Source organism: Podarcis pityusensis (assembly GCF_964106645.2).
Source record: "Podarcis pityusensis genome assembly, chromosome: 3".
Classification (NCBI taxonomy): Eukaryota; Metazoa; Chordata; class Lepidosauria; order Squamata; family Lacertidae; genus Podarcis; species Podarcis pityusensis.
In genome coordinates this window covers 89088035-89115851 of record NC_138026.1, presented here as the reverse complement: position 1 = coordinate 89115851, position 27817 = coordinate 89088035, and the positions used below count along the sequence as shown (strand labels likewise).

The 27817-nt window shown below is 38.9% G+C and overlaps 1 protein-coding gene across 1 annotated transcript in view; it reads right to left on the bottom strand.

The window, feature by feature from the left end:
• Positions 1-194: 194 nt before the first annotated feature.
• Positions 195-27817, bottom strand: part of PPP1CB (protein phosphatase 1 catalytic subunit beta) — a 34989-nt gene continuing 7366 nt past the window's right edge. The window contains exons 2-8 of the mRNA XM_081000290.1: positions 13189-13320; positions 10160-10390; positions 9812-9916; positions 6298-6369; positions 5070-5221; positions 4220-4354; positions 195-3386 (exon numbers count right to left, since the gene is read on the bottom strand). Coding sequence (XP_080856416.1) covers positions 3282-3386; positions 4220-4354; positions 5070-5221; positions 6298-6369; positions 9812-9916; positions 10160-10390; positions 13189-13320 — 932 coding nt within the window. The 3' untranslated portion in view covers positions 195-3281. The remainder of the gene's footprint in view (positions 3387-4219; positions 4355-5069; positions 5222-6297; positions 6370-9811; positions 9917-10159; positions 10391-13188; positions 13321-27817) is intronic.

Here is a 27817-nt window from a genome sequence, read left to right as displayed (position 1 = left end):
CCAGATACTTCAAATGGTTTTAATATGTCTCAACGAAGTCCTAATGAAATCAACAGCATTGAAACCTTCAGTTTTGAAACGTGAAATCTATAATGGATTTAAATGGCACATGCAACCGTCTACAGTCTACAAAATAATGTGGTGGTCTGAGACTGAGTCAGCTACAGTGTGCAAAACAAGACTTGAATACAGAATCAAGAGGTTTAGTAAAGTTTATTCCTAAAACTCAAATTTCCTTCCAAGCCAGCAAGACACAACCAACTCAGATGTCATGTTTTGCATCCACACGATGGGTTTCAAACAATTTATGTGCAGTCACACATGTGAAAAAAGCAGGTCAGTTGTAAAATTTGTTCAAAAACTATCATGTGAACTAATTTTATTTAGGAATCCAGCAGCCTAGACTCATTTGCACAAGGTTGTCTTTGAATAAGCTGCTTACATGACACATTCGGATGGAACAATGGTAGGAACGAAAGGTTACTACGGTAAATAAAGGTTCTTACAAGTAAATTATAGGAGAATGCTACAAAAAAAAAAAGACATAGAAGCTTTAAGGGGGGGCAGTAAAAGGTGTCTGTTTCCTTTTATTAAGGAAAGAGAAAAAGGGGAGAGGACAGTAAAGTAATAGTTAGAACCATGCTGAAATACATCACTAGTTCCATTCTGGTTACACAGAAAGGCTACACACCCTTGGCCAAAATACTTAACACAAATTGCAAAGCCAAGAAAATGACACATCTCACTTGATTCCCTGGTGGCATCTGTTAGTAAGGGCTAGAGCTCACCCTCAAGCCTACAGAGACCAGCATTTGTATTCATGGGCAGGATCTAAAAACTGATCATGAGCTTCAGAGCTTAAGTAGCTTCAAAGACTACGCTTCCAGAAAAGTTGTTTACAGGTAATTATTATAACTAGTGGTTTTAGCCATTACATTCTTTGTTGGTTTCATTGGTATTTGTAAATTTGCAGTATGTTATCAGACATTAAGTAGTGACAAGTGAGGTGGAGGACAGAAAAAGAATACAAATTACAGCGCAAGTAAATGTTTCTGTCTTTCAAGATGGCTTCACATGCACGCCTGCATACATGGGCAATGTTGTAAAAGCAATTTCCCAAAATAATTTGTTAAACTCAATTACACATATTAAACTACTGCCCTTAAACACATTTTGGGCTCCTTTATATTATCTGAAATGAAGGTGCTCTTACAGTGTAAAAATGACAAAGTTACCCACTTTACAAAAAAATAAAAAAAATAGAGAGCTGGATATGGCAAAGCTTTGCTTCCATCTTGTCACATTCCATTTACCTTCTTTGAGGTGATTTTTTTCATACAATAAGGACCCAAGAAGTTCATCATTTCATTGTCAGATAATATGGTAGACACCACAGTGCTAGGGAGCAACAATGGTTGGTTATCCATTGATCTACAGTGACGTATACAGAGCTGCTGTATTTTTAAATATCCACCAACACAAATCTATATTAGCGTCAATATTAAGCTTTTGTCTGCATCTCATTAATGTATGCCATCAAGGGCAAATTAATTCATAACAAAGATTGGAATAACCAGTCAGACTTCAAATCAATTAAACAACTTTACTAAATGAAAAATCCTACATTTAATATGTGTTTTAAAACAAAATGGAATTAGAAAAGAGACTTAAATCCATGTAAGAACTTTTCACTTTGCCAGAAATCCCTTGCATAATACGTGTCAGTTCATTAAATGCAAGTTGCTAGAATTCTCAATTTAACATTTGCAAAGACAATATTAAAGAGTTCTACATTGTTGCACATTTAGAATAATTTAAATTGGAAGCTTCCCTACTAAGTAATCTTATAAATTTGACTGTGTTCAATAAAAAACATTGTATTAATATCCAATCAAGTCCCTGCCTTTCAATTTTTATCCGTTTACAATCTTTGCACATTTGACAGTGTTCAATAAAAAAAAGTATTAATTTCCAATCAAGTCGCTGCCTTTCAATTTTTATCTGTTTACAATCTTTGCACATTTCTTTACACTTTGCCATTTGCCAATATGAACCCTTTAAGGAAAACAGGAAAAGAAATACTGCATCAACTCTTGATCATGTACAGAAATTATTGCTACTATAGTACACTACAAAGCAGAAGTTTCTACAATAGTATATGAACCTTGATCATGAAAATCCAGAGGATATAAATCTTTAGTGACGTAAGCCTTACAATCATGTAGAACATTCACATGGCAATATTAGACAGTCCAACCACCACTAGCCATAGTTAACCTACTGCTCAATGATCAACATCCATTTAAATATACCCTCCTGGAGGGTGGGGCAGCGTGCACAGTTGGGTGGGGAAGAGGAGAGGAAGAAGAGAGCTAGCTTTTCCAGGCATACCAGAGAAGGATCTTCATGTTTGGTGAGCTATGCAAAATGCACTTTAATGCAAATATGACATTATCAGGAAGCTAAGCATGCCAAAAGGTGTTTCATGCTAATAAAATCTAATGCAAGGTACCACATAATCAAGTTATCGACTAATAAGTAATACCATTCTTGCCCTATTTAAGTTAAATGAAGTGTCATTGTGAGTGTAATGTTAGTTTAAAATGGTGCAATGAACAAAGTCATCCTGTGGCAATCTAAGATAAAAAGTATTAAGTTTTTTGTCATGAGAAATACTGACTGTTGGGTTGTCTGGATAAGGAGCATTACCGGAGTCACGAGTTTGAGATTGGTTTGTGTCTTTAAACTCCTATTATAGGGGCACACATTTAGTTAGCAAGAATACTGGGAAGAGGGAGAACAGCAGCTGCCCCAAAAATCCCTTCCACAAATCATTTTCAGCCAGGAAACATGACTAGATACTTTGCCATCATTCTAGCTACAAAATAAGAGAAATAAAAGCAATCAAGCAACAGTAAGACCACATTACACAAATGAAACATCATGCTCTCATCTGATTTAACTATTACATCAAGCTTAAATTGGGATGTTGGTCAACTTTAAAACTGTGATGTGAATATGCAACCAAAATAATTTGTTTAGATTTGATTTTACTCTATGTTGGTTATTAGAGCTTGGAGTATACTTGTTACAATACAGTGTTGCACATCTGTCAACTAGAAAATATTAAAGATCCTTTACCCGTCTCTTTAAGTTAAAGATGTGACATCATAAAGGGTGTCAAATGGCTGGATGGTTTTACAGTGCACACTTATTATATACTGTATATATGGAGTTTTGTCCTTAATAGATCTGATGGGTTTTCTATGATATTCCTTTCTTCACCTCTTCTTCGGAGGATTAGCTGTGCGAGGTGGAGTGACGGGACGTCCAGAGTTCAGTCCACCATACTGGTACTTTGCTTTCTTCTCAGATGGTTTCAGAATCTTAAGAGGATGAATTAAGAAGATGAATAAACTTCTCTTCAAACCAACACAACATATCCATTAAACCAGCATTACAATGAATGTATAACTTGCTGTCTACATTTGAGGTGGCTTCCTATTTACAACAACTGTTGAATATGCATTTGCAAAGTACAAAAAGAATTATTTAACAGCTAGGGCTACCCATTCTGTGGACTCATCTAACCAGGTAGGGATGATAGCAAACTGTAAGAGCATAATACTTTGCATACAGATGGTCCCATATTTACTCAAATGTAATGCGCACCTTCCTTGGCCAAATAACGTCACAAAAATTAGGGTGCGCATTAGATTTGATGGCACATTAGATTTGCGTAAATACAGTAATCCCCAGCAACTTCCAGTTAAAAGATCTAGGGAAGACTTTCGCCAGCTGCAGTAGAAAATACTGGGCTAGATGAACCAATGGTCTGACTCCATCTAAGGCAGTCTCAGAGAACCAGACACCCCTAGCCAGTTCAGAGCAATCCATTTTATTATTTTTCAAGAGACTCCATCAGCAGAGTGGCTTGATCCCATTTTATTCAGGCAAATATTCACCTTAGCTTAGTAATACTATGACAATGAGGTATTAGAAAATTAGTTTTGAACTAAAGGAAGATTGTAACATTTGCTGAGAATGCTAGCCTTCAACAAGGGAGATACAAGCAACCGCGTACCTAATTTTATTATTTATACCTCACTTAATTGGCTGGGTTGCCCCGGCTAACTCTAGTTTTATTCAAGCCATACAATGCTAGTAACTTTCTGACCCATCCTCTCAATATAGAGGTTATAATCCATGTTTATCATACCTGAAAAGAGCACATCAAAGTTTCATCCACACTCATCATGCCACCAGCATTGTCAAATTCTCCACAGTAATTAGGAGCAGAAAATAGGGTAACCAGCTGTCGTTTAGCAAAGAATTCATAGCCATCTTCAACTACCTGTCAGTGAGAAAAACACATAACCAATATTGATGTAACTTAAAATATTTCTGTAATCTGAGCCAAAATGTTTATCCCATAACCGGCAGTCTAAGAGTTTTCAGAGAACATAGCAAAATGAATGCAACACAACTTAAGATTCCATGCAAGATCCATTATCATGCAAGTTGGCTTCTCCAAACACAATGGGAATTCTCTTTCTTCTCAGCTCCCCAAAAGCAATTTTAGGGGTATATGGAGGGCTCCAAGAGGAGCACCAAGGTAAATTGCACCAACGAAAGCCTGCTCCATGGTGGGAAGGAAACTAATTTGAAGTAGGTAAAAAAGGTAATCTGAAGTACAGAAATCAGAAGGTACAGATTACAAATAAGTTTAAGCAAATTATTCTTTGTGCTGTAGACTAGTTACACAAAGACCTCCAGTTTTTCTGCAACATTTTTGAAACAAAGGACTCAAAATCCAGAAATATGTGTGCAGAGAGGATGTGACAGCTCGGGCAGCTTTGTGTTCAATATTATTTAAGATTATTTATTAAATCTGTATACTGCCCTATACCCGTAGATCTCAGGGCAGTTCTACAGACTATATATAGCTAAATTTGTACCCTGATCTGCACTAGCTCACCTACTTGTCACCATCTTTGTATGTGTAAATGACATAAAGCCCTGGAAACTAGAAGGTAAAGATCCCAAATTAGAAAGAAGCAAATTCATACCTGATGAGCTCGACAAATCAAATCCAAATCATGACGATTCAAGAACTTGCTGACCACATCAGCTCCAAAAGTGAAGGAGACACCACGATCATTTTCACCCCAGCCCTGCACATCCTTGTCTGGATCAGACCACAGCAGGTCACAGAGCAAGCCTTGAAAGTAAGAGCACAAGTCTCAGAAACAGGACCCTAATGTGTTCTTTTTGGTACAAAATATTTACCTCTCATGATTGAGATTTTGGTATGCATACTTTGTACACAGGAGGCTATACAAGTGTAACAGTTATAGATTTGCAATGCACTCCTACTGGAGACAACAGTGCAAACTTTTTCTATGGTCTGATGTGCACATCACATTAAACCATAGCTTGTTTTAAACTATGGTTTTATATGATGTGCAAACTGAGCCAGGTATCTTTAACTTTCTTCCAGCAAGAAAAATCAAGTTGTTTAGAATGAAAACAAATCAATGAATGTCCATAGATCCAAAAAATCCTGAAATCGTAGCTCAGGCATGCCTCATGTTGACAGATTCAGTATGAACCTCGCTCTCCAAAAATTACTGTTTCCTGTTTAATACTGGAGTAGCATTAGAGCTGCAACAGAAGACAAAGGTTTTCCTATATGCCAAAATTTCAGCCACCTTGCATAGGGACTCAGGTTTAACTTAAAATCAGGAAATCCTCTATTTGAATCTCTGCTTCTATAAAGTACTATACAGATACACATGTTTATTTTTACTTTACTAAGTTTAGTTTCCAAGGCTACTACCTACAACTACTGTCTTACAACCAAATTGTTTCAAGTCACGCTCTAGAATGTAATATGGATTTAAAAAGAGAGAACTTAAAAGTTCTAATTAACAAGCTATGCTGCTTCTCTATTACACACCCACATCTACACCCACCCACACCCTCTACCTTCTTCAGCATCCAAAAATCAATTTAATATAGGTTTGGGTGAAATCAAGGGAATAATAGTGCAACTAAGTCTGGATCTAATCCCTTATGTTCAAAACTAGGTAACTTCCACATGGCCCTTTTCAATCTGTACCTCAAATGATGAAAACAAGGACTTTTAGCTTCCAAGCAGCACAAGTATAATAGCGCTCCTCAAAACCCTTCAGATAGGCAAGTTTCACTACCTCTTTGAACACACTACTGATATATGCCACAATACAATTTTAAAATAATTTACAGTGAGCAGCAATTTGTGCAGGTGGGCCTTACCTGTGTCAGGAACATCTGTGGGTCTCATAATTCTTCGAATCTGTTCCATTGATTGCAGATCTGGTGACAGTCCTGACAACATGAATGAGAAAACTCATTTTCATTGTTCATAGAAGATGTCAATGAAAAGAATTTAGACAACAATAGACTCCTTTATTTTCCAATGTAATGCCATCCAATTGGTAGTCATATCCATTTGATTTTTTTATGCTCATACCCCACCTCATGGCTCAATAGCTGTTACACTGAGACAGGGCCATCTCTAAGATTTTGCAAATGGATATAAAACTAATTTTATCACAAAAAATTACTAACAGAGGGCATGCAATTGTGTTCTAAACATTTAAGAATAAACTGCACAAAACATCCATTCTTTATTGGAAGCATAAAGAGCTCTCTATTTCACAACTGTGGGGTTTGTTTCTTTTTATAAAATTGCTCAAGGTGTACAAGATGCCTAGGGAACACTTATTCTTCATAATGAAGAAACTTTAACTTTAAATTAAGTGATCCTCACTTGGAATAATTTCATTGTTAAAGAAATGCAAAATAATTGACATCTGAGGACAAGACAAGCATTTCACTAAAAAGAATTGAATTCAAGTAGCAGGCATACTGAGACACCTCCCTCAATGATGACTTCTACTTGGATATTTCCCTCTGTCAATATAGGTTACAAAATTATTTTTATTCTATACCAAGCTGTAAAAGTTTACTAAACCAATTATTTTTAAGGGGTGGTGTCAGGGAAGAGTTAGAAGTTTCCAGTTTCTCAGAGGGAGAAAGCATTCCCCAAGGGGGGAAGGAGAGCAGTGAATCTAATAGAAGAGAGCAACAGGAACAACAGGGAGGGACCAGCTGTTCACAGGAAAGGCAAGGGTTACGTTCTAGCTCAGATTCGGAGGAGGGGAGATACAAGCCAGCTCTAGCCAGGAGGTTAGAAAAAAGAGCAGGAAAGCGAAGGGAAGGGCGCCTTTGCCATTTTGAGAGTGGCTGGTCACGGAGAAGCAGAGCTCAGAAGGTATCTGAAATAAGTGACTCTGAGGAAGAATAGTTAAGAACCGTTTATAAGATTGTTTTGTTAATACGCAATAAAAAGTTATAAAAGAACAAGAAACGTTTGTGTGGTGATCTGAAGAGGACAACGACCAGTCCTGACAGGTGGTTCTCCAGCTTAAGCTATGATGGAGAAAATATCTGAGCCAAGTTTGTTGAAATATTTACAAACTACACTTTCATAGGCAGTGTGCAAACATAAAAACGCAACATTACAATAACAGCAAAAACATCAACATATCAATGAAAACTGGCTGGTAGCAAGAGTCATGTTACGAATGCCTGTCTGAACAACAGTGTTTTCAAAAGATATGTGAAAGCAAGCAGGGGTGACTCCTGCTGAACTTCTATTGGCAAGGAGTTCCACAGGGCAGGAATATATAACTATTTTAATAATATAACTATTTTAACCTGCCCTGGGACCTGCTGGCGAAGGACACATAATTACTAATAATATCAAAGACCACTAAGAGATACAGCAGCAGGAGAAGGCTTGCACTTTCACTGCTCCTGTTGCCATAAAGGTCATCATGATGTCCAATACTAATTTGTTTCTGAATCTAGACCAGTATCGATCCAGATAAATCAGTCTTATCCAAAAGTATCTGTAGTTGTTCTAGCATGACCCTCTCAAACACTTTCCTCCAATGGAGAGTATTAGTGACCAGGCTGGCTTTCCCCCCGCTAATGATTGCACCCCCAAAAGTGGCAGGCACCACTCCCTTACATAATGACGCTGTCGCCCACAACCAGGAAATAACCCTCCCCCCAGGCTCAATTTCACCAGCTGTAATGGGCAAGGATCCAGAGGGCACATAGTCAGGCACATCCCTGCAAGCGGTCTATCCGTATCATTATAACACATAAACTAAAAAGGTTAATTTATTTTAAGACTTTAAGCTAGTACAACTATTAAAAAAAGAAACAACCATGTGACACATGTGTTTTGCAAATGTATTAGGAAGCAAACCAAGTATTTGTGAAGCGCTTCAATAATGGCTGAGTGTTCCGATTTATCCAGATTGTGATTATTTCTAGGATGGGAGTCCTGATAATTTCTTCTGAATTTGGCTTCTTCAACACTTCAGCAATTTATTCCAAGAATATTGCAATTTACCCCATCTTTAAAAGGAATAGGAAGAAAGGGCTGGGAATCTTTTCTGGCCAGAGGGCCAGTTCTTTACCTTCCCCATGCCTGGTGGACCAAAGTTGATAGGTGGGCAAGGCCACCCACCTGTCTATCACCTAATGTCACTATTCCCTTTAAAGATTCGCTTTAAAGCCCCGATTCTTGGGATTTCAAAGCAAGTGAACCATGGGTGAGGGGGCTGAAGGTGCACGATAATCTGCCCATCACAGCTGATGGGTGAGTGGATGCATGCCATACTAGATCCAAAGAACAACTGGGACCTTTAAGTTCCTGATTTGTTCCTTTGGAGTCCCACCCTTGCCCAATGCTCATGTGGGTTTGGCTTTCTGAAAATGGCCTGGTGGATCAAATGTGGGTCAAATGTGGAGGCCTGACCAGAGACCAAATGCTCAAACTCTGAATGAAATATTGGGCTATGGTTTACTCTCCAAAGTTCATTTCCCTTTGAGCCAGCTGGCTTCCTGATTGTTCATACCAATATATTATTGGCTCAAAGAGATGCACCTTTCTACCTAGCAGAATAGAAGCATGATCTCTTGAGGATATGGTTCTATTTTTGCGGTTAACAGACTGAAATAGGGATACCGTTTCTCTTTCAGAGATGGCTGTTGCATTCTATCCAATGGTTGAGGACCCAGGAAGATGACCAGAGGCACTACCCATAGTGGGCTCTAATACGGTTGAGCTGGGCTAGTAAATGCACTTCCTTCTTGAAGGACAGGACCACTTAGTGATGTGGTCATGTGGGTGTTGCAAATCCCTGAGATGGAATTAAGTAACTTAAAATTCCTGCCCAGCAGGAAGTTTTGCTTCCTTGAGGCTTCTCACATCCTTCATCAATTCCTCTGTAGGCTATTTTCCTATGCTGATGTCCTTAATGATAGCCAAGAGGTATGGATGTATGCTCTGTTGCCTTGAAAATGCTATCTAAGATCACCACAATCTTTGTAATGAGCCTGAAGAATGAGGGAAGGCCAAATGATAAAGGACCAGTATTTAAAACTGAACACTAAAATCAGTCAAAAGACCCAGAGGTCAACATACCCATCACTTCAAATCTATAACCTCTGCCTTCTTCAGGACTATAAAAAACTAATTAAACTGCTATACCCTGCTGGCAAGCTGTATATGCTCATTCATCAAGATTTCTCTGGCTAGATTCTGGGAAACTAATGATATTCTAGATGCTGGCATTATAATGCATTTCAAATTCACTTTGTTTGATATTAGTTAAGAGGTAAGGGACAAGAAAACTCATTGGTTGGACTTTTGTCCAAACTTTGGAGAAACAAGTAATTTAACTGTTACCTCCATGGCAGCAGAAAATCTTCTCATCTACAATGGCTGCAATAGGCAGGCAATTAAAACAGTCTGTAAATGTCTTCCAGAGCTTGATATTAAACCGCCGTTTACCTGATGGAATTAGAAGAGCAGCAATTTATCACATTACATACGGTAGTCTGACCATTCAAAAAAAGTGCCATTTTTATTTAAGTAACTGCTGAATGCAAAGGTAATTCAGAGGTTATTTCACAAGTTTAAAGAGAAACATAAAATAGTATTAATTCAATATTGTTAGGTGAATTTTTCTACAAGTTTCAAAGCATGCCAAGAAAAGGTTAACTACTAGAAACATTTATATAAGACTCTACTTACATTCATCATAGAATCCATAGATGCGATTAATACTAGCACACTCATGGTTTCCCCTCAGGAGGAAAAAATTCTCTGGATATTTGATTTTATATGCAAGTAATAAGCAGATGGTTTCCAAGGATTGTTTGCCTCTATCCACATAATCCCCCAGAAATAGATAGTTGGCTTCAGGTGGAAATCCCCCATACTCAAACAATCGAAGCAAATCTGTATATTGACCGTGGATGTCACCTATGAAAATTAAGATTGCAGATATATTTAGTCTGTAGAAACAATTATTATATATAGTATGTAGAAACAATTATTAGAAGAAATTATTATTAGAAGAAAATCCACAGCTGGTAGTAAAAACCAAAACAGATACTCTGCTTTGGCGGTAAAATACTAAGGGGGTTGTTTCCTCCTCAATTCCACTTCGTTATGTCCATTAATTTCAATAGGCCTACTCTGTACAGTGGTACCTCGGGTTAAGAACTTAATTTGTTCTGGAGGTCCGTTCTTAACCTGAAACTGTTCTTAACCTGAAGCAACACTTTAGCTAATGGGGCCTCCCGCTGCCACCGCGCCGCTGCTGTGCGATTTCTATTTTCATCCTGAAGCAAAGTTCTTAACCTGAGGTACTATTTCTGGGTTAGCGGAGTCTGTAACCTGAAGCGTCTGTAACCCGAGGTACCACTGTATGTGACTAACATTTGATACAACCTAAGTTTATTAAAATATTTCTCTTCCACCCTCTATTATAAGTTCTTAGGGCAGAGTATACATTACATAAACCTTTTAATACAATATAATATATCATAAAATCACCTTCAACAATGAAGTAAACCACCAGGCGGATCCCACTGCAAGCCAAAAACCTATGCAAACAGTCAGGTTTTAACTGGTCATCAAAAAGACCCCGCCACTATTACCTCCCAAGCTTCTGAGGGGAAGCTGTTCAATAACTAGGGTGCTGCAGTGAAAAAGGCCCTCCCCAACATCTTTCCACCAGCTTCCAAAGGGGAGACAGGGAGGATGGATACCAACACACACTTCTAGGTAGATTTGAATGATCAGTTAGGACAAAATGGGGGAAACATTCTCTCACATACCCTCGCACCAAGCTTTTAGGGCTTTGCAAGATATTAACACTCTGAAATCCAACCAGTGTTGGATTCCCAATGTACAGGAAGCCAGTTCAGATCCTATTGGATCAGTGCGATACAGTTATTAAAGATGTACCATTTAACAGGCTTGCTTCCACATTTTTTGGGTGGTGGCAAACATTCTCCTAGTTTACTTTTCACCTTGAAAATGGAAGCTTTTATACTGTTGCACTCTTTAAGAAGTTTAACGGTTGTATCCAAGGATAGCCTACTCAGAGTAGGCCCATTGAAATTAATGGACTTGACTAATTTAGGACCATCAATTCCAATGGGTCTATTTTAAGTAGAAGTTAGTTGGATACAACCTGAAGTATTTAAATAAATCACGGATACCTTCTTGGCCTCAAGGCATGCTACATTTTTCATATGCTTGTTGTAGACACTTTTTATAATAGTACCTCTCACACATTCCTATACCACTACTAACAGTCAGGAAATTGTACTGCCTTCCTACTATCTTGTAATCTCCATGTGGACAGCTGTTATTGCTTCTACATCTTTGCATACTAACTACTTGTTTTTATCATGCTGCACACAAAAAGTTATTGCTATATTGCAGGCTTTAATATTACCAAGATTTTGCAAAGAATAGGGCTTTATTACTATTTAAAATCATTTTTATACCAATTTTTTAAATTGCTAAGTGCTCTACAATCTAACTTAAAAGCATCAACCAAAACATTAGAAAATAAAATATTACAAATTAAGATCTAATACAAAGTACACATTAAAAACAGAATAATTAACAGAAGAACAAAATGTTCTCTTAAACATAAAAAGCATTACATATTAAAAAAATCAAATACAAAAATAGATTTATACTTCACAGAACAGCATAAGCAACTAAAATAAATGAAATAGGAGCAGCATGCTGGTGCCTTAAAAATAAATGGCAATGCCTTTTTCTAGGACTTATCTCTACAGTAAACATACCACTGGTCTGAAAGGCGTTTAGGAGCTAGGAATTGTACATATTCTTTAAAAAGTGTTTTAGCAGTTTAATTGTAATGTTTAATTATATTGTGTTATTATTTTGATGAGCTCTTTTGGGGAGGAAGGGCAGGATAAAAATATCAAATAATAGCAAAAAATACTTCAATTACAAATCAGTTTGTGAGTGTTTCTAAGTGCATTCAAATGATAGGTTAAAAACAGATGTTTTTAACCTATCATTTGAATGCACTTAGAAACACTCAGATGCTTTTAAACCTGCTAATAAAATACTATTTAAACTAAACTAAGCCCAGATGCAACTGTATTTGTTTTTCTAGTCTGTACTGTCCCTCTGAAATCTTCTAGCCTCTCAAAGAGCTATAGCTCAGCTAGTGATGGCAGAACTCTTCCTGTTGAATGCTGATTCAGGCAAACGAAGGCATTCAGAGTGAAACTGCAGTGGCATGTTGCCATTCCTCCCAAAGCCTAAAGTTGTTCAGCAAGCATTCTTGACCTTCACATCAAAAGGCAAGACACTCCCCTTTTGGGTCTTACCCAAAAAAGAATGCACAAGTAGGCTGAAAAATAACTGTGAAAATATGAAGTGTTTTAGTACTTAAGTCTTGCCTCCTAAATTACTTTAATAATATAGGAACTAAATTAAACCCAAGATTAGTATTTACTATATATTAAATACAGTATTTCTTTGTACAGCAGGTTTTGAATTAGCTTAAGACTTGGCAGGAGTATTTAGGATATAAATCACTCAAAGTAGTAAAAGAGTACCAAATTACCACATTTTAGTAGGGTAAGCAGGCTATCTTTTCATGTTAAATGGTTTTGCTTCTCTTTACTGTTTACATATTTTGAATACATAGCAACATTCGGCAAATATTATTTTGCAGGTTAAAAGCTTTGCTTCTTTAGTATACAACATTAATCACCACATACCACAGATCTTCAGCGGTGCCTCTAGCTCCAGAAGTATGGGCTGGCTAAGAAAGATTTCTCGTGATTTTATACACAAGCCCCGAACTTCGGCCTCTGTCATCTGCACAATCTTTCCTGGACGACATCCTCGCACTGAAAGACAAATGATAAATTCAGGTCTATGAAAATTTGTCAAGGAAAACAGTGTGTTTCAAATAGTAAGCCTTTGCCTTCCTCAGCATTTATAAAGCACATTAAACCAAAATGTGTTTAAGCATATGGTTGGCATCCGTCCGTCTTGGGAGGCAATGGAGGAGTGTGCCTTTCGAGATGAAGCCAAACTGTTCAAAGGTTACAGTGCCTGTTGTAGCTGTAAAGACTGATATGAGAGAGACATATCTTGTTGCAGCTGGGGCAGATGAAGGCGTCCAGTTGTGCTGTTTCAGATGCACCATGCCATTTCTTCTCTCTGCACCTTTCCCAGGTTAACATTTATCCAGATATTAAGTTTATAGTACAGTGGTGCCCCGCAAGACGAATGCCTCGCAAGACGAAAAACTCGCTAGACGAAAGGGTTTTTCGTTTTTTGAGTCGTTCCGCAAGACGAATTTCCCTATGGGCTTGCTTCGCAAGACGAAATGTCTTGCGAGTTTGTTTCCTTTTTCTTAAAGCCGCTAATAGCCGCTAAGCCGCTAATAGCCGTGCTTCGCAAGACGAAAAAACCGCAAGACGAAGAGACTCGCGGAACGGATTAATTTCGTCTTGCGAGGCACCACTGTAAAATGATTTGTCTGAATTGGGCCATATCCATTGATCGATAGAGTCATAATAAAGTAGGCATTCACTTTTAATGCACACTATGGTTCATCATTCTGTTATTATCTGCAGAGGGTATAAAAATGTGCTCAATGTACAATGTTTACCATCAAGAACTTACTGGATGTCCAAATAAAAGAGAATAAGCTTTAAGAGTACAGATCTGTCATATGACCTTATTGGTTTGAAAACTGTTATACTAATGAGCTTCCCTGGTTTCATTTTGGCAACCCCATCAGAACACTGCAAGCAAAGAAACATCCTTGCATGCTTCTCCATTCCAAGCTTGACTAGATTGCTTGATGACCCAAGAACCAGGGGGCAAGTTCTGTTTGAGCCACCTTTATCTTACATGGAGAAAGGGGCCTTTCTGCATAGCCCCAACTGCTGATACTACCCCTCATTGTTGGCCCAAATGCTTTAGGGGGTCCATAATTTTGTGTCAAGTAAGTGCTGCAGGTACTTACTTGACAAAAAATTAATCTTCTTCATGGAGCAAGGAGGCTAAGGAGTCTCCCACCAGAGAACTATCTACTCATAAATGTGGAAGGGATTTGCTTGTTGAGGAAATATCAGGACCAACATCTGAAGGAGTGTGAAAGAATCCTGTTCATCACTTCAAGAGATGACATCAGTGGGGGCTCCTCAACCCCCAGATGCCAATGAGCATGTGGATAGGGGTGATCCAGTAGACACTGTATACTTAGAACTTCACCAAAGAATCCTGAGTAGGTTTAAAGATCTTGGGATATGAGAAAAGGTTCTCTTCAGGATTAGAAACTGGTTAAGGAGCAAGCAGTAGAAGGCAGCAATAACAATGGAGGGATACAAGAAGCGGGGTCCCTTCAAGGCCTGTATTGTGACCAGCATTTTAAATTTGTCCATAAATGATCTGGACTTAAGGGTGAACAGTAAGGTAAACAATTTTGCTGATGACAAAATAAGTACTTCTTCGCATAGCACATAGCTAAGCCACAGATTTTGCTACCACCAGATGTAGCAATGTCTACCACATCACATAGACTCAACAGGTATACACATTAATATAGGAGAAGGCTATCAATGGATACTAGTCATGATGGAAATGTACAACCCTCTAGGATCAATGGCAGGATGCTTCTGAGCACCGGTTGTTCATATCCTGCTTATATGCTTCTCACAGGCATCTGGTTAACCACTGTGAGAACAGAGCAATGGACTAGATGGGCCTTTGATCCAATTCAGTATGGTTCTTCTTAGGTGGCTGCATAACGTTGATACTGTTTTCAATCCTGGATTTGAATCATGATGTCTTATTCGTAACTCATTTTGGGGGTCCTATGGCCAACTCTGTATTTTAATCTGAAAACTTAATTATGTTTTCAACTGGTTGCTTTTTTAAAAAATGGAAAAGCAGGATTTAACTAACAAATGAATATGAACGGCTTTGATGAATTAAGTGCTCCCTATAGCATATAGTTCAAACAAAGAACTAAACAGAAAATCTCAAGTTTTGAATCTGTATAGATTTGCATATGACAATATTTCTAGAGAAAAACATACCATGTTTTTAGTATGTACATGTTGCTGTAGCTATTATTTTGGAAGGCACATTCCTGAAGGTCAAATGCCTCTAAGATAAAACTGCTTTCAGCACTTAAATTGAGTACAGAACTTTATATATTTATGGTTTTAAGTTGCATAACACTGATTTTGATGAAGGACAGGTTAGATATATGTTAATTAATTAAAGCATTCCTAATTGATCAAAGAGGTTTTTTCCCATTACTCCATGTGGCAAAACTCTTAGGTACCTTACAGCTACTGCAGCTTGCAGCATTATCTCTAGCATTATACTTAAAACAGATACTTACTTTTAACTTTAATACTAACAATTTAAGTTCTACATAATATATTCTTCAATAAACTTTAAGCATTGCACATATTTCTGTTTTTTGCAACAGGAGTAAAAAAAAAAATTGTACTCTGGCTTCAAGACTTTAAAGAAATTGTATATCTATCCTTTAAACTCACAGGTTTACTTGGGCACTCTGGAGCACACTCACTTTGAAATACCATTGAAATCAGGGGGGGGGGATTTATGAAGTGTATTATAGGACTAATGGTTGCAAGTGTAAACATTTCTCTTTTGCTGGCAGTGTAGTGCCAGTTCCAAAGACGAGCTTTCCAGCTCAGGACTTCAGACAGCTTGAAAAAAAGAACTGGTAAATCCTATGTGTATTATTCAGGAGGGAAAGAAAGTCCTTCTCCCGATGTGCTAAAAGTGATCTGATAGCAGCCGACTCTCTGGACAAGACCTAAGAGCCACTAGTCATCATCCTATAGTGTTAAAAGCTTAACTTGGGGGCTGCCACCCGCAAATCAGAGTATTTAATAGCTGTAATCCAGAAGAGTTGGGGGGAGGCACTGGAGATTGAGGAAGGGGGGATTATCTCCTCCCCTTTCATTCCTACTAAAACATCCCTGTATAGTGCAGGGTGGAAATGTAGTGGTGGCGGTGAAATGTTGTTGTTTAAACCTCATGGCATGCATCCACCCTCAACCATAGATTCAAGTCCCTTCCCTTGAATACTTACTAAGAGTTGTTAGGAGACAATTTTTCTATTCTATTCTAAATGTCCTCTTGACTAACCTTCTTTCCTCTTCCTGGATATGCTGGAAGAAGTTTACAGGTCCCAGTAAGACTTTTTGTTTGTTTGTTTTTTAAGTATCTGCAAAGGTATATTCTTCTACATATTTAACACCTATGTAGAAACTACTACTTTTGGATGGCTCTTTTTCGCTTCCAAACTGATAGTGAATTGGCCACCTATTGGAGAGAATTACCGCCATCAAGCAAAAGCTGACAGCTGGTTTACTTGCGTATATCTCTGAAGAAGGGATCATCACCAGAAAAAAATGAAATGGAGCCACATGGACACATATTCTGTGCACCATTATTTCACTTGCCAATGTCGGGAATGAAATCTGTGGGAGGGGTGGAAGGAGGAATGAAAATAGTAAGTTCCTCTTTGTATACAGTATATCTATTTACCTCTGTGGGACCAAGCTGGAAAGTAAGATGTAGCTAGCCATTTGGGAAATGGGCAGCAGGTACATTGCCTACAATTAAAACAAGTCCCTGCCCCCCCCCCCAAAAGTTCCATGTCTGGAGCTGGCAGGGAGGCAAGGGTCACGTCCACTAGGCCCATGCTGGGCAGGGAGCAGCCTGCCAGACTTATTGCTGTTCAAGCTTATAACTTTATTCTAGCAAGACTCCCAAACCTGGGTCTCAGACAAGCTCTGTACGAACTTGAAACCCATAGCTGTGCTGGCTTCCAATGTTCTCAAATGCCAAGCCCAACTGTAAGGATGTTATCAACTACTGCAGCTTTAAATCTGAAGAGGATAGGGAGAATTATCCATCATGTTGGGAGCAAGAACCCAATCCTATGCTATAACTGCATCTAAGCATAGCAAATGTTACAAGGATTGCACTGCAGGGGAGGAATAGGGTCCTGGCTGCAACAAATATTCATTTGGCTAGCCAGAAATCTTTGGAAACTACCCATAGCATATCCTGAGGAGGAGACAGGTGCAAGATAAGGGAAAAAACTGTATAGTAAAAGGAAGCTTGTCACATTAATTCCAAAAACTACCATCAAACCAGAAATGTTAGGTCACCTAACCTTCAATATACTAGCATGCTATCTTTGACATGGCCCAGTGAGATGGCATCTCAAATTAAAAAATCACTGAAGTGGAAGATCAATGACGCCCCCCTCCAAAAAAGACTTATACATGTGAAGCCTGTCCCCATCTTAAATGGATAGCTAACTTAACCAATATACTGTAATCTCAACTGTTAAAATAATCCAATTGTCTATCACAAAGGCAGTTTTAAAATTCTATTTCTGTACGCATCATAAGCACTTCAAAGCTGGCACAATTCAAGATTCCTGTCCTTATCATCTGAAATACAGCAGTAGTTCAGTCATATGAAGCGAACTTAAGTGATAAATTATTGATAACTGCTTCACATATTTGACAATGCTGGCAAGCAGCACCACTACCAGACTGCCCTGCATGAGATTATAATTTTACTGAAATAACTACCTCATTTTGTCTTCTGAATACTTCATTTATTTGCCAACAGTTCTCACCTAGTCAAGAAATAACCCAAACTATAACAATGATGCTAAACGTTCTAATAAAACATACTCCACATGAAGTCATATGGTTGATAGAAATAAATGACATCCGAAACAAAAGAGATAGGGTGAATAAGCTCAAAAACCCCACAGGTGAATAAACATTAAAAAAAACTACAATCACACCTACTCCCCCTGCCCTGCCCACCAAAATGGAATGAATTGGGAGCAAAATATAGAAATAACACATGCAAGGACAATATATTGGCGTATTACAATCAAAGAATATAAATCCCATATAAGATGCTATAGAACACACACGCACACACACACACACACACACACACTCTCAAAACAGTGAGAATATCAAGATGCAACAAGATACAAAAAAACCAAGCGTTTATTCAGGCACACACAGTCTCTCAAAATACAAAACTCCGTAAGGAAATGGGATGCCCAAACCAGAATAGAAACCAATATATATAAAAAAAACTACAAATAAGCCAATGCCCAAAGGGCAAACCAAGAGAAAATTAACGGCAAACCAAGGGTAAGAACAGTAATAGTGGAAAGCAAACTACAGCTACTAAATTATCATATGAAGCAAAAGCTAGTATTTACTGAAAAGCTGTATGAACATAGGCCCTCCTGTGCTCAATATTTTTTACATAAAAATCCAATACTAGGCTACAGGTGATATGTGTAAATGGCAAAGACAACATAAGTCAAGCATGCTGTGGGAGGCATAGAGTAGTCATTCCTTTTCTTGCCAGTGAGAGATAAATCATATTTTCCTCCCCATTAAGAACCAGAAAGAAAACAAAAAACCTATTATGACTATTACTATTTATTATTATTATTTTAAGGAGCTACACATCCATTCATTAGAACAAGGTAACAAAACATTTACTGAAAAGAGGAAGATCCCTCCTAAAACTAATTCACTTTAGTTCACTTTACCAGTTTCAAATTCTTCTTTTACATAATATGAAGAGTCACATATCCAGATTAATCCATGGAGAACAAAATAGGGTGGCTTACTCTTTAAGTTAAGAAAAGAATTGGGCCTCAAGTCCAAAAGGGTTTATCAAAAAAGTAAATACTTCTGTTGTATCCAAGAAACTTACTTTTTTGTAAAAGCTCAACACAGTAACCTAGCTGGGTTTTATGTCATGTATTTTTTTCTGTCTGTAAAGACTAAAGCAGATATGTGGTGCACTTTTCGCACCTGGCAGAAGTCATGCACACACCTTCCCAAAAGAATGTAGGTATTCCATCAGCACAAGGATTTCCACTTGCACAACAGAACTTCCTCCTTTCTCCTCACTGCAAAAATGCTTCAGAGGGGTGACGGAAACCAGAGTACATTTCCCCCCCCTGGGGTGGTGGTGTTGCATTGTGCAAGGAAAAATCATTGCACTGATGGAACAAGTTGGATGCTGTTCTGTAAAACTCACTATATACAGCAGAACATGGATGGGAAAGCATATCTCATTCATAGTAACACTGTGACATCCCAATCCCTACCCAGCTCCAACTAATCACGTGTAACTATATGTGTTCATTGCTGAACAGGGCAAAAATCTTGCCACCTGGCAATGTCAGTTAATGAAATTTCCAGTGCGGCAAGGAGCTTCAGCCTGGTTGCCTGGACAACTACAATATATTCCCTCATCCCAACCCCCTAAAGCAGCAGTCGCAGCTGACTAGGGAATAATGGATGTGATAGGCATGAAAAATTGCACAAAAGAATGGAAGGTAAGGGTTTACACAGCCATATCCACAGACCCTGAAATTGCAGCTTTTGTAGAGAAAAAATAATGAGACTTTTCTTAAGCAGCATTACCATAGTGTGTTGTTCAGCAGTCTCCCCCCTTCTCAACTATGTATTTATAATTAATCAGAAAAACTTTGAGATGGCTGTTACCAAAAGCTCTGGTGGCTGTAGCTACAAAACAGTAAATAAACTGTTCTTTCAGGCTATGAGTTTGATATGAAATTCAATCCCTCTAAATAGGCACCCACAAGTAGGGGCCTCTTAAGAAATTCTTACTGCTTTCAAGCAGTGACGTGGGGCAGAAACTTTTCTCTAGAAAATTGTCAGTTTTGTAAGTTTGGTAGTAACAATAAATTCCCATGAATCACAGATCAGCACTGGGGGAAAAGAAAGAGAGCCGCATGGACCCAGGTTCAGTCTACCATTATTTCACAATAAACAGATGCCACTTGAAACAAATTCAGCTGCTTCAAAGTTTTTAGCTTAATTTACTAAACATATATAAAATGAACATGCTAAGTCAAATCAATCTAGGGCATCAGAACATTTTCCTATGGGAACTATTGTATGCAATTCTACCTAAATTGCTTCCCTAGCCCGAACCAGTGCTTCCAAATGCCACTGAAGCCCAGCAAAACAGCTGAAATGAAGAGTCCCACCCATCTCTCTCTTTGTGAGAAGGGCAGGCACTTGCCAGATCACAGTATGCAGTTACTACAAGCAATGGTGTGGGTTTTCCAGAAAGTTCCGCTTTAGATTTGCTAAATTCCTAAGTTGACTGGGATCTGAATTATCATGGTTACATTTTATTTTGTAAACAAAATTTTAAGAAGTATTCCATGTTAATTTGAATTCCTCAATAACTCAAGAAGTTTCCAATACCCTGAGGTATTTAAACTGAAATATTTCACGGCAGGGGGAATAACATTGGAATCTGGTTTAAATGTTATCTTCAAAATCAAAGACTCAACTGGAAAACCGTTGTTTTAATGCAAATATTTTAAGATTTGTCAAATCAATAGCTTACGTTTCCTTACACTGTTTTTATTTTGGGGAAGAATAAAGACACTGAAAATGCAAGTATGACATTTTGAGCACACTCATTACACGTATATGGATGCACACTCTCCAAAACTTGATTACAACCATGTAACTATCCATTTTGACTAGCACTACAGTAATTTATTATATGCATTTTTAGAAAGTCTTCAGTTTTCCATGGAAAAATGTACCAACAGAAAATTTTCTATCCCCCATCACTAGCCAATGGCAACCTGGTAAGCACATTGTAGATCCATATGTGATCTATCACAATTTTCTAAGATCTATCAAGAGCCCCATAAACTGAACCAAAACATTTCACACCGAGTACAAAGTCACAGCGAAAGTTGGAGGGCATGTCATTTGTTCAAAAGTTTAAAATCTGAATTGGGGGGGGGGGGGGGAATACTAACCAACTACAAAATATATGCAATTCAGGGCCACTATTTAATTCCCAATAAATGATCTGCTTGAAATTGGAACAGATTCCAATGAGGTGGTGGACTCTCCTTCCTTGGAGATTTTGAAGCATAGGTTGGATTGCCATCTGTCATGGATGCTTTAGTTGAGATTCCTGCATTGAAGAGGTGGACTAGATGACCCTTGGTGGTCTTTCCAACTCTACAGTTCTATGAATCTAGTATCTACAGTGAAATCCTTCTGAACAGTAAACTCCAGTGAATTCAGTGAGACTTACCCGGAAGAAAGTGGGTACAGAAATACAACTTTAAGCATTGTATTTAATTATATTCTGTTTCCTTAATGAAATGATCCCATTTAAAAGGTCTCATAAAAATAACCCGTAGAAAACAATACTGTTTAGTCTATATGTTGATCAAAAGAAACTAATACCAACTTCTCCACATAGTACATTTTTGTTTCTGTGAATTACCATAATTTGCTCCAGATTCTGTATGAACCTCCCCCTGTACTTATTGAAAACTGCTGTCTTGGCAAAACTTGCCAGTTTGTTAACTTTATTATGAACCATCATAGGAATCTCACAAATGAATCAGCATCTCATTGCTAAACTATATTCTAAATTTGTAAAAACATCTCTCACCTGACTACTTGTGATGATGCGGCTCATCTCTATTGCCACTGACATAACAGCAGTTACACAGATTGCTCTAATACTGCCCCGTTTTAATACAGCATAAAGGCTCTCATACTCATTTGAGCCCCAGCTTCCATAGCAAAGCTATGCAGTGGCCTAAAGGGAGTGCAAAATTCTCTGTCTCCTCTACTAGCCCAGGACAAGGATATGAAATAGCAGCAGACTAGTAAGTTTAGAAGGGAGCACAGGTACAAGGAGAAAGAGCACGGGAAAACATTTAACAACACAGGGGAATAGAACTGAAAAGTCTAAAATTTATTGTCAAAACACACACCCTCCAGTCTTTTTAACGTCCAGCACAGCAGCAATGCAAGAAAAAGCATAGTCTGCTGAATTTCTGCCTGACAGATGATCACTAGAGGTGCAAGAAATCTATTTTCCCCCAAGACAAACTGTAAACCAAAGTCCATTAAACACAAAGACTTACTTCTGAGTAGACATGTGTAACATTGTATAAGTTAACTATACCGTGAATTCTTAAATAAGTCTCTGGTTTTTAGCTCTGGCACAGCAGGAAACATGCCTAAGACTCTTTGCCAAGTTTTCACATTTGCCTTTTGTGGTAGCAGGGGGATTAGTTTACATCCACCTACACATCATGTAGCAGCATTTGGGGAAAAAACAAAAACCCTCTACTGACTACTTGTTCTCAGAGGACCCCACCACAGAGAGGATGCATCCTGAACCCGGGGGGGGGGGGGGGGAGAGAAGGGCAAATAACAAAGATTCCAAGGACTGGAAAATAAGCCAGAAGCTGGGAAAGTACACTAAAGCAAAAAAGGAAAAAAGAAGCTCTTTCGGATCCTCAGGGATTCTCATTGCTTTGTGTCCAAACATCTCACTTATCAATCACAGCTCTGACTTTACTCACTTTACTTCACACTGACAGGGAGCAGGTAGGCTAGCTTATTTCACGGAAATAGCTTAGAAAGCTACAGGTACATTTTGCTTCACAAATTCCTAGGATGGATGATGATACCAAAGAGTCTGGGGCCCCTGCCCAGAAATGTTAAAAGAAAGTACCAGACTGGCAACTCCATCTTCAATGTGTAACACCATGGGGCACTTGTAATAATATTCTCAAGTTTCTCTTTGGCCAAGGCCTTTTGCTCTCTTAATTCCACAACACTAATCTACAACATCCTTAGGGAAATCAGGAAACAGAAACAGCACTTGTCATGATCGCTTTTCAAGGTGCCCTTAGCAAACAAATGCCCTAGCAAATTCTCTTTTATAAGCAAATGAGAGAAGCTAGATTATGGCCCTTGGAGGGCATTTTCTGAACTACTTGCTTTTAAAGCCCAAGATGCCTAGCCTGTTCCCGGGTAAATCTAGACTCTCACAGAGGAGCTCATCCAGGAAGGCACTTATCGGCTTTCAGCCCTCTCAGGCAGCTCAAGTACAGTGGTGCCTCACAAGACGAAATTAATCCGTTCCGCGAGTCTCTTCGTCTTGCGGTTTTTTCGTCTTGCGAAGCACGGCTATTAGCGGCTTAGCGGCTTTAAGAAAAAGGAAACAAACTCGCAAGACGTTTCGTCTTGCGAAGCAAGCCCATAGGGAAATTCGTCTTGCGGAACGACTCAAAAAACGAAAAACTCTTTCGTCTTGCGCGTTATTCGTCTTGCGAGGTACCACTGTAAATGGGGAAGCCCAATTTAATCTGAAAGACTAGGCTTTCCCAACGTGGTGCCTTCCAGTTACCTTTTTACTAAGATGGCCATGCTAGCCAAAGCTGACAGAGTTGTAGCTAGTAATGTGGGTTTTCCAGAACATTCAGAATTGGAAAATGTTCCTATGCAAATCACGGTAATTTGCATAGGAGTTAATTCACATCAGAAAATGTTCAGTTTGCACAAGAAAGTTTTTTGATGCTCTAATTTAGCATTTTACTTGTATTTAGTAAACAAATCAAAAAACTTTGGAGCTGCCATTATTGACTGTCATTGCTACGAATTAACTTAAGAAATTGAATATATTGTACAGAAAAAAATCCAGCCCACATCACTGGTTATGGACTAAAACATCAAATTGAGGAACACTATTTTAGGTCCTCAACCTGTATCTCAAGCAGCTCAAAAATGATGCCTTTCTTCTTCTACTAAAGACTAAACACACAGTTCTACATGCATTCTGGCTGTATGCATTCTACATGCATTAATGGATTTAATTTCTACTGCCTCAGGTCAGAAGGAAACTCGGCTTGAGTTTTTGCTATCTTTGCCAACTTCCCAAAGTATAGACAAGATAGTCTCAGTGTTGCTTTTGTCCCTCTATAGACAGGCTCTGATGAAGCAAAAACAGAGGAAGCTGAAGAGCTTCTCTGTCCTCTCTAACAGGAGCTCATCCATTCACCTCTGAGATCCATGCTCATGTAAATGTTAGCAAAAAAAATAAATCGTAAAAACTTTTAGTAAAAATTATACATAACCTAAACATAGATTCCTTTATCTTGCACATTGGCCTAAGATTTTCATACCCCTAGATGCAAAAATAGTTGCAGTGGGACAAATGAAACCGCAAAGGAAAAGGTCAGATTCTGAACTACAAGCACAAAAACCAACTTCAAAATGAGTATCTGGTTGTTTTTTTCCTGCAGTAAATAACACAAAGTATCTTGTAACATCTTCAAATGTAACAAAATTTATTATGGCATAAGCTTTATATGTCTTTTATAGAATTGAAATTTCCATCAGATACAAGGAGTGGGATTCTCAGTTATGAGGTAAAGGTTGAAATTAAATGGCAATTGTATACAACAGTACACTGACAATACAATGACAACTTAAAATATGCAAAATGATACTTCAAAACACCAGTAATTGTCTTGGGAGAGGTTACCAACATTTTAAGCCTGTGGGCACATTTGGATTCTCCAGCAAGTGTCATGGGTGCCACTCCCTTCTTTCTTCCAGACACAAAGAGATTCATGCACACACAATCTGGGTAAAAGTCAAATCCAGAGAAAGTAATCTGGCTTTGAAAAGCTCATAGAGCTGAAAGAAGAAGTGGGAAAGCTTCTTCCAACTCCATCCTTCAGCTCTATGTACTGGTATTTTCAAGGAACAAAAAGGTAACTACCGGGGTACCTCGGGTTACAGATGCTTCAGGTTACAGACTCCGCTAACCCAGAAATAGTACCTCAGGTTAAGAACTTTGCTTCAGGATGAGAACAGAAATCGCGCAGCAGCGGCGTGGCAGGCCCTATTAGCTAAAGTGTTGCTTCAGGTTAAGAACAGTTTCAGGTTAAAAACAGACCTCCAGAACGAATTAAGTTCTTAACCCGAGGTACCACTGTACCCTTATCTTCTCATGACCGAAAGGGCAGAGGGGGCGGGGCTCAAGGATTTGTGGGCACCAGGTGATGACCCCAAGAGCACCACAGTACCCAATGGCAGCATGTTGATGACCGCTGGTCTCAGTGAACCACCACTCTATTCAGAACCCCCAAATGAACATAATGTAACTTTTTGATATGTTGTGATTCAGCAGTTTCACAATGGAGTTTCTCTTTGAAAAACAAAATGAATCCTTCATGAAAACCAACAATTGCTCACTTGTAGCAGTTCTAAAATATTTCCTCAAAATTGAAGATTTTGTCAGAGCCAAGTCAGATAAAACTGTGTAGATCCCAATCTCAAATAACGAGCTTTACAAAAGTGACCAGACATCTTCAATGAACCATCTCAAGTATGGCTGCTGATTCACAAGCTAGATGTTCGATAATTTATTATGAGACAGATAATTTATGCCAGATGGAACTAAAGCAGCAGTACTTTACGTATTTAATAAAATAGCTGTACCTCATAATTTAGTCTGTAAGAAAACCCCAATACAGCAAACAATCCACTTAAAAAAAAACCACACACAAGCAAACAGAATACTGCTCAGCAGAAAAATAGCATATTAATCATATTATGGAACCATCAAACAAGACCTCCCTCAAATGCTCAAGAGAGCCATGTCTTTCCTAACCACAGAAGGTCAATAACTGACCCAAGTATAGAATACTTTCACATGTGCAAAGAATTCCCTCCCACTCCACAACTACTTCCTTTCTTTATATTGCTACATACTTGGTACTCACAATGTGGTGTTTGTAGGTGCAACTGCACCCAAGATGACTCCCTAGAGCTCGCAATCACTGCCTGGAAGTGTGCATAGAGGTGAAGTGCTCACTTCCTCTTTTAACTCCATGAACCTTTCTAGGCTGACTTTAGTACCCAAGCAGAAAGTAAAGAAAGACTGAGATAGAGTATATCTTGTAAAAGACAGAAGAGCAGTGAGACCAAACGGAGGTAGAATGAAGCGACGTGGGGAGGGGGAGAAAGAAGGAGCATGTTTATTTCTCTGACTGTGCATCATGGGCATAGCCAGGAGGGAGGAGGGGGACAGCTGCCCCCTAAATCAAGGAAATAAATAAAAATGTTTAACTAACTGACCAATCAAGTCGCAGATAGCTTGGTTCCATCGTCCCCCCACCCCACCCCAATAAATCCTGGCTATGTCTATGCTGTGCATTTCCCTCTCTTCCTCCTCTGGGTCTCTGTTTTTGTTTTGTTTTCTGTGTCCTAGGAGAGAATGATTCCTTCTAAAAGGAAATTTGTGTTTTTGTGACTGGTCAGAACCATTATGGCTGTCATTTTGTGAATGTCATGCCCCTCATGACAGCCATTTGTGATAGCACTTACTCAAAATTCACAATATGGCCATGGATCCAAAACGGCTGCTGACTCATGGCAGGTACTGAAGCAGATTTTAAGAGGAACAATATTCAAGGATGTAATTAAGCCTCAATCCTACCCAATGCCAAGGGGTGACTGAACTTGATATGAGTAGGGCAGTTGGGAAATCTAATTACAGTAGTACCTCTGGTTACGTAAACTTCGGGATGTGAAAGCGGAAAACCTGGAAGTATTTTACCAGGTTTTGCCACGCGCACACACACGCAAAAACGGTCCTCCGGTTGCGAAAACCTCAGGATCCGGCCGGACCTCTGGAACGGATCCTGTCTGCAACCGGAGGTACCAGTGTACTGGCTTCTAACATTTTACTCCTCCAGCTTGTGAGAGACAGCAGCAGCAATCCACTGAGAAGGCCTGGCATGCAAGCGACTAACATCTGGCTGTTTCAACAGTCAGTTTCAGGCCAGAAGATTCAACGGCAAAATGGCACTTGTTGGAAAATTATACACATCTTTGTCTCATTCCACTAGCTTTTGCATCACTGTCTTATTTACAGAGAGAGTACACTGAATATAGAGCACAAACATATACAAATAAAATATATACGGGTATACTGCGAATACTTCAATTAGTAGACAGGGTCTAAAGGTAAAGGGACCCCTGACCGTTAGGTCCAGTCGCGGACGACTCTGGGGTTGCGGAGCTCATCTTGCTTTACTGGCTGAGGGAGCTGGCGTACAGCTTCCGGGTGATGTGGCCAGCATGACTAAGCCACTTCTGGCGAACCAGAGCAGCACACGGAAACGCCATTTACCTTCCCGCCGGAGCGGTACCTATTTATCTACTTGCACTTTGGCGTACTTTCAAACTGCTAGGGTATAGATAATTCAAAATAAACAAGTGGTCATGAACTGGTAAAGGCGTGGCTTGCCAAGAGTTATTGGAGAGGCAACGTGTGAACAGGTGACTTCCTGGTTCACAGCTCTTGCATCCAGCGGCTGCTAGTCTATACTAGCTCTTGGGCACCCTGCTAGCTTCCAACTTGGGTTGAGGAAAGAAACTTATTATTTTGTACAGTTACCGGTAA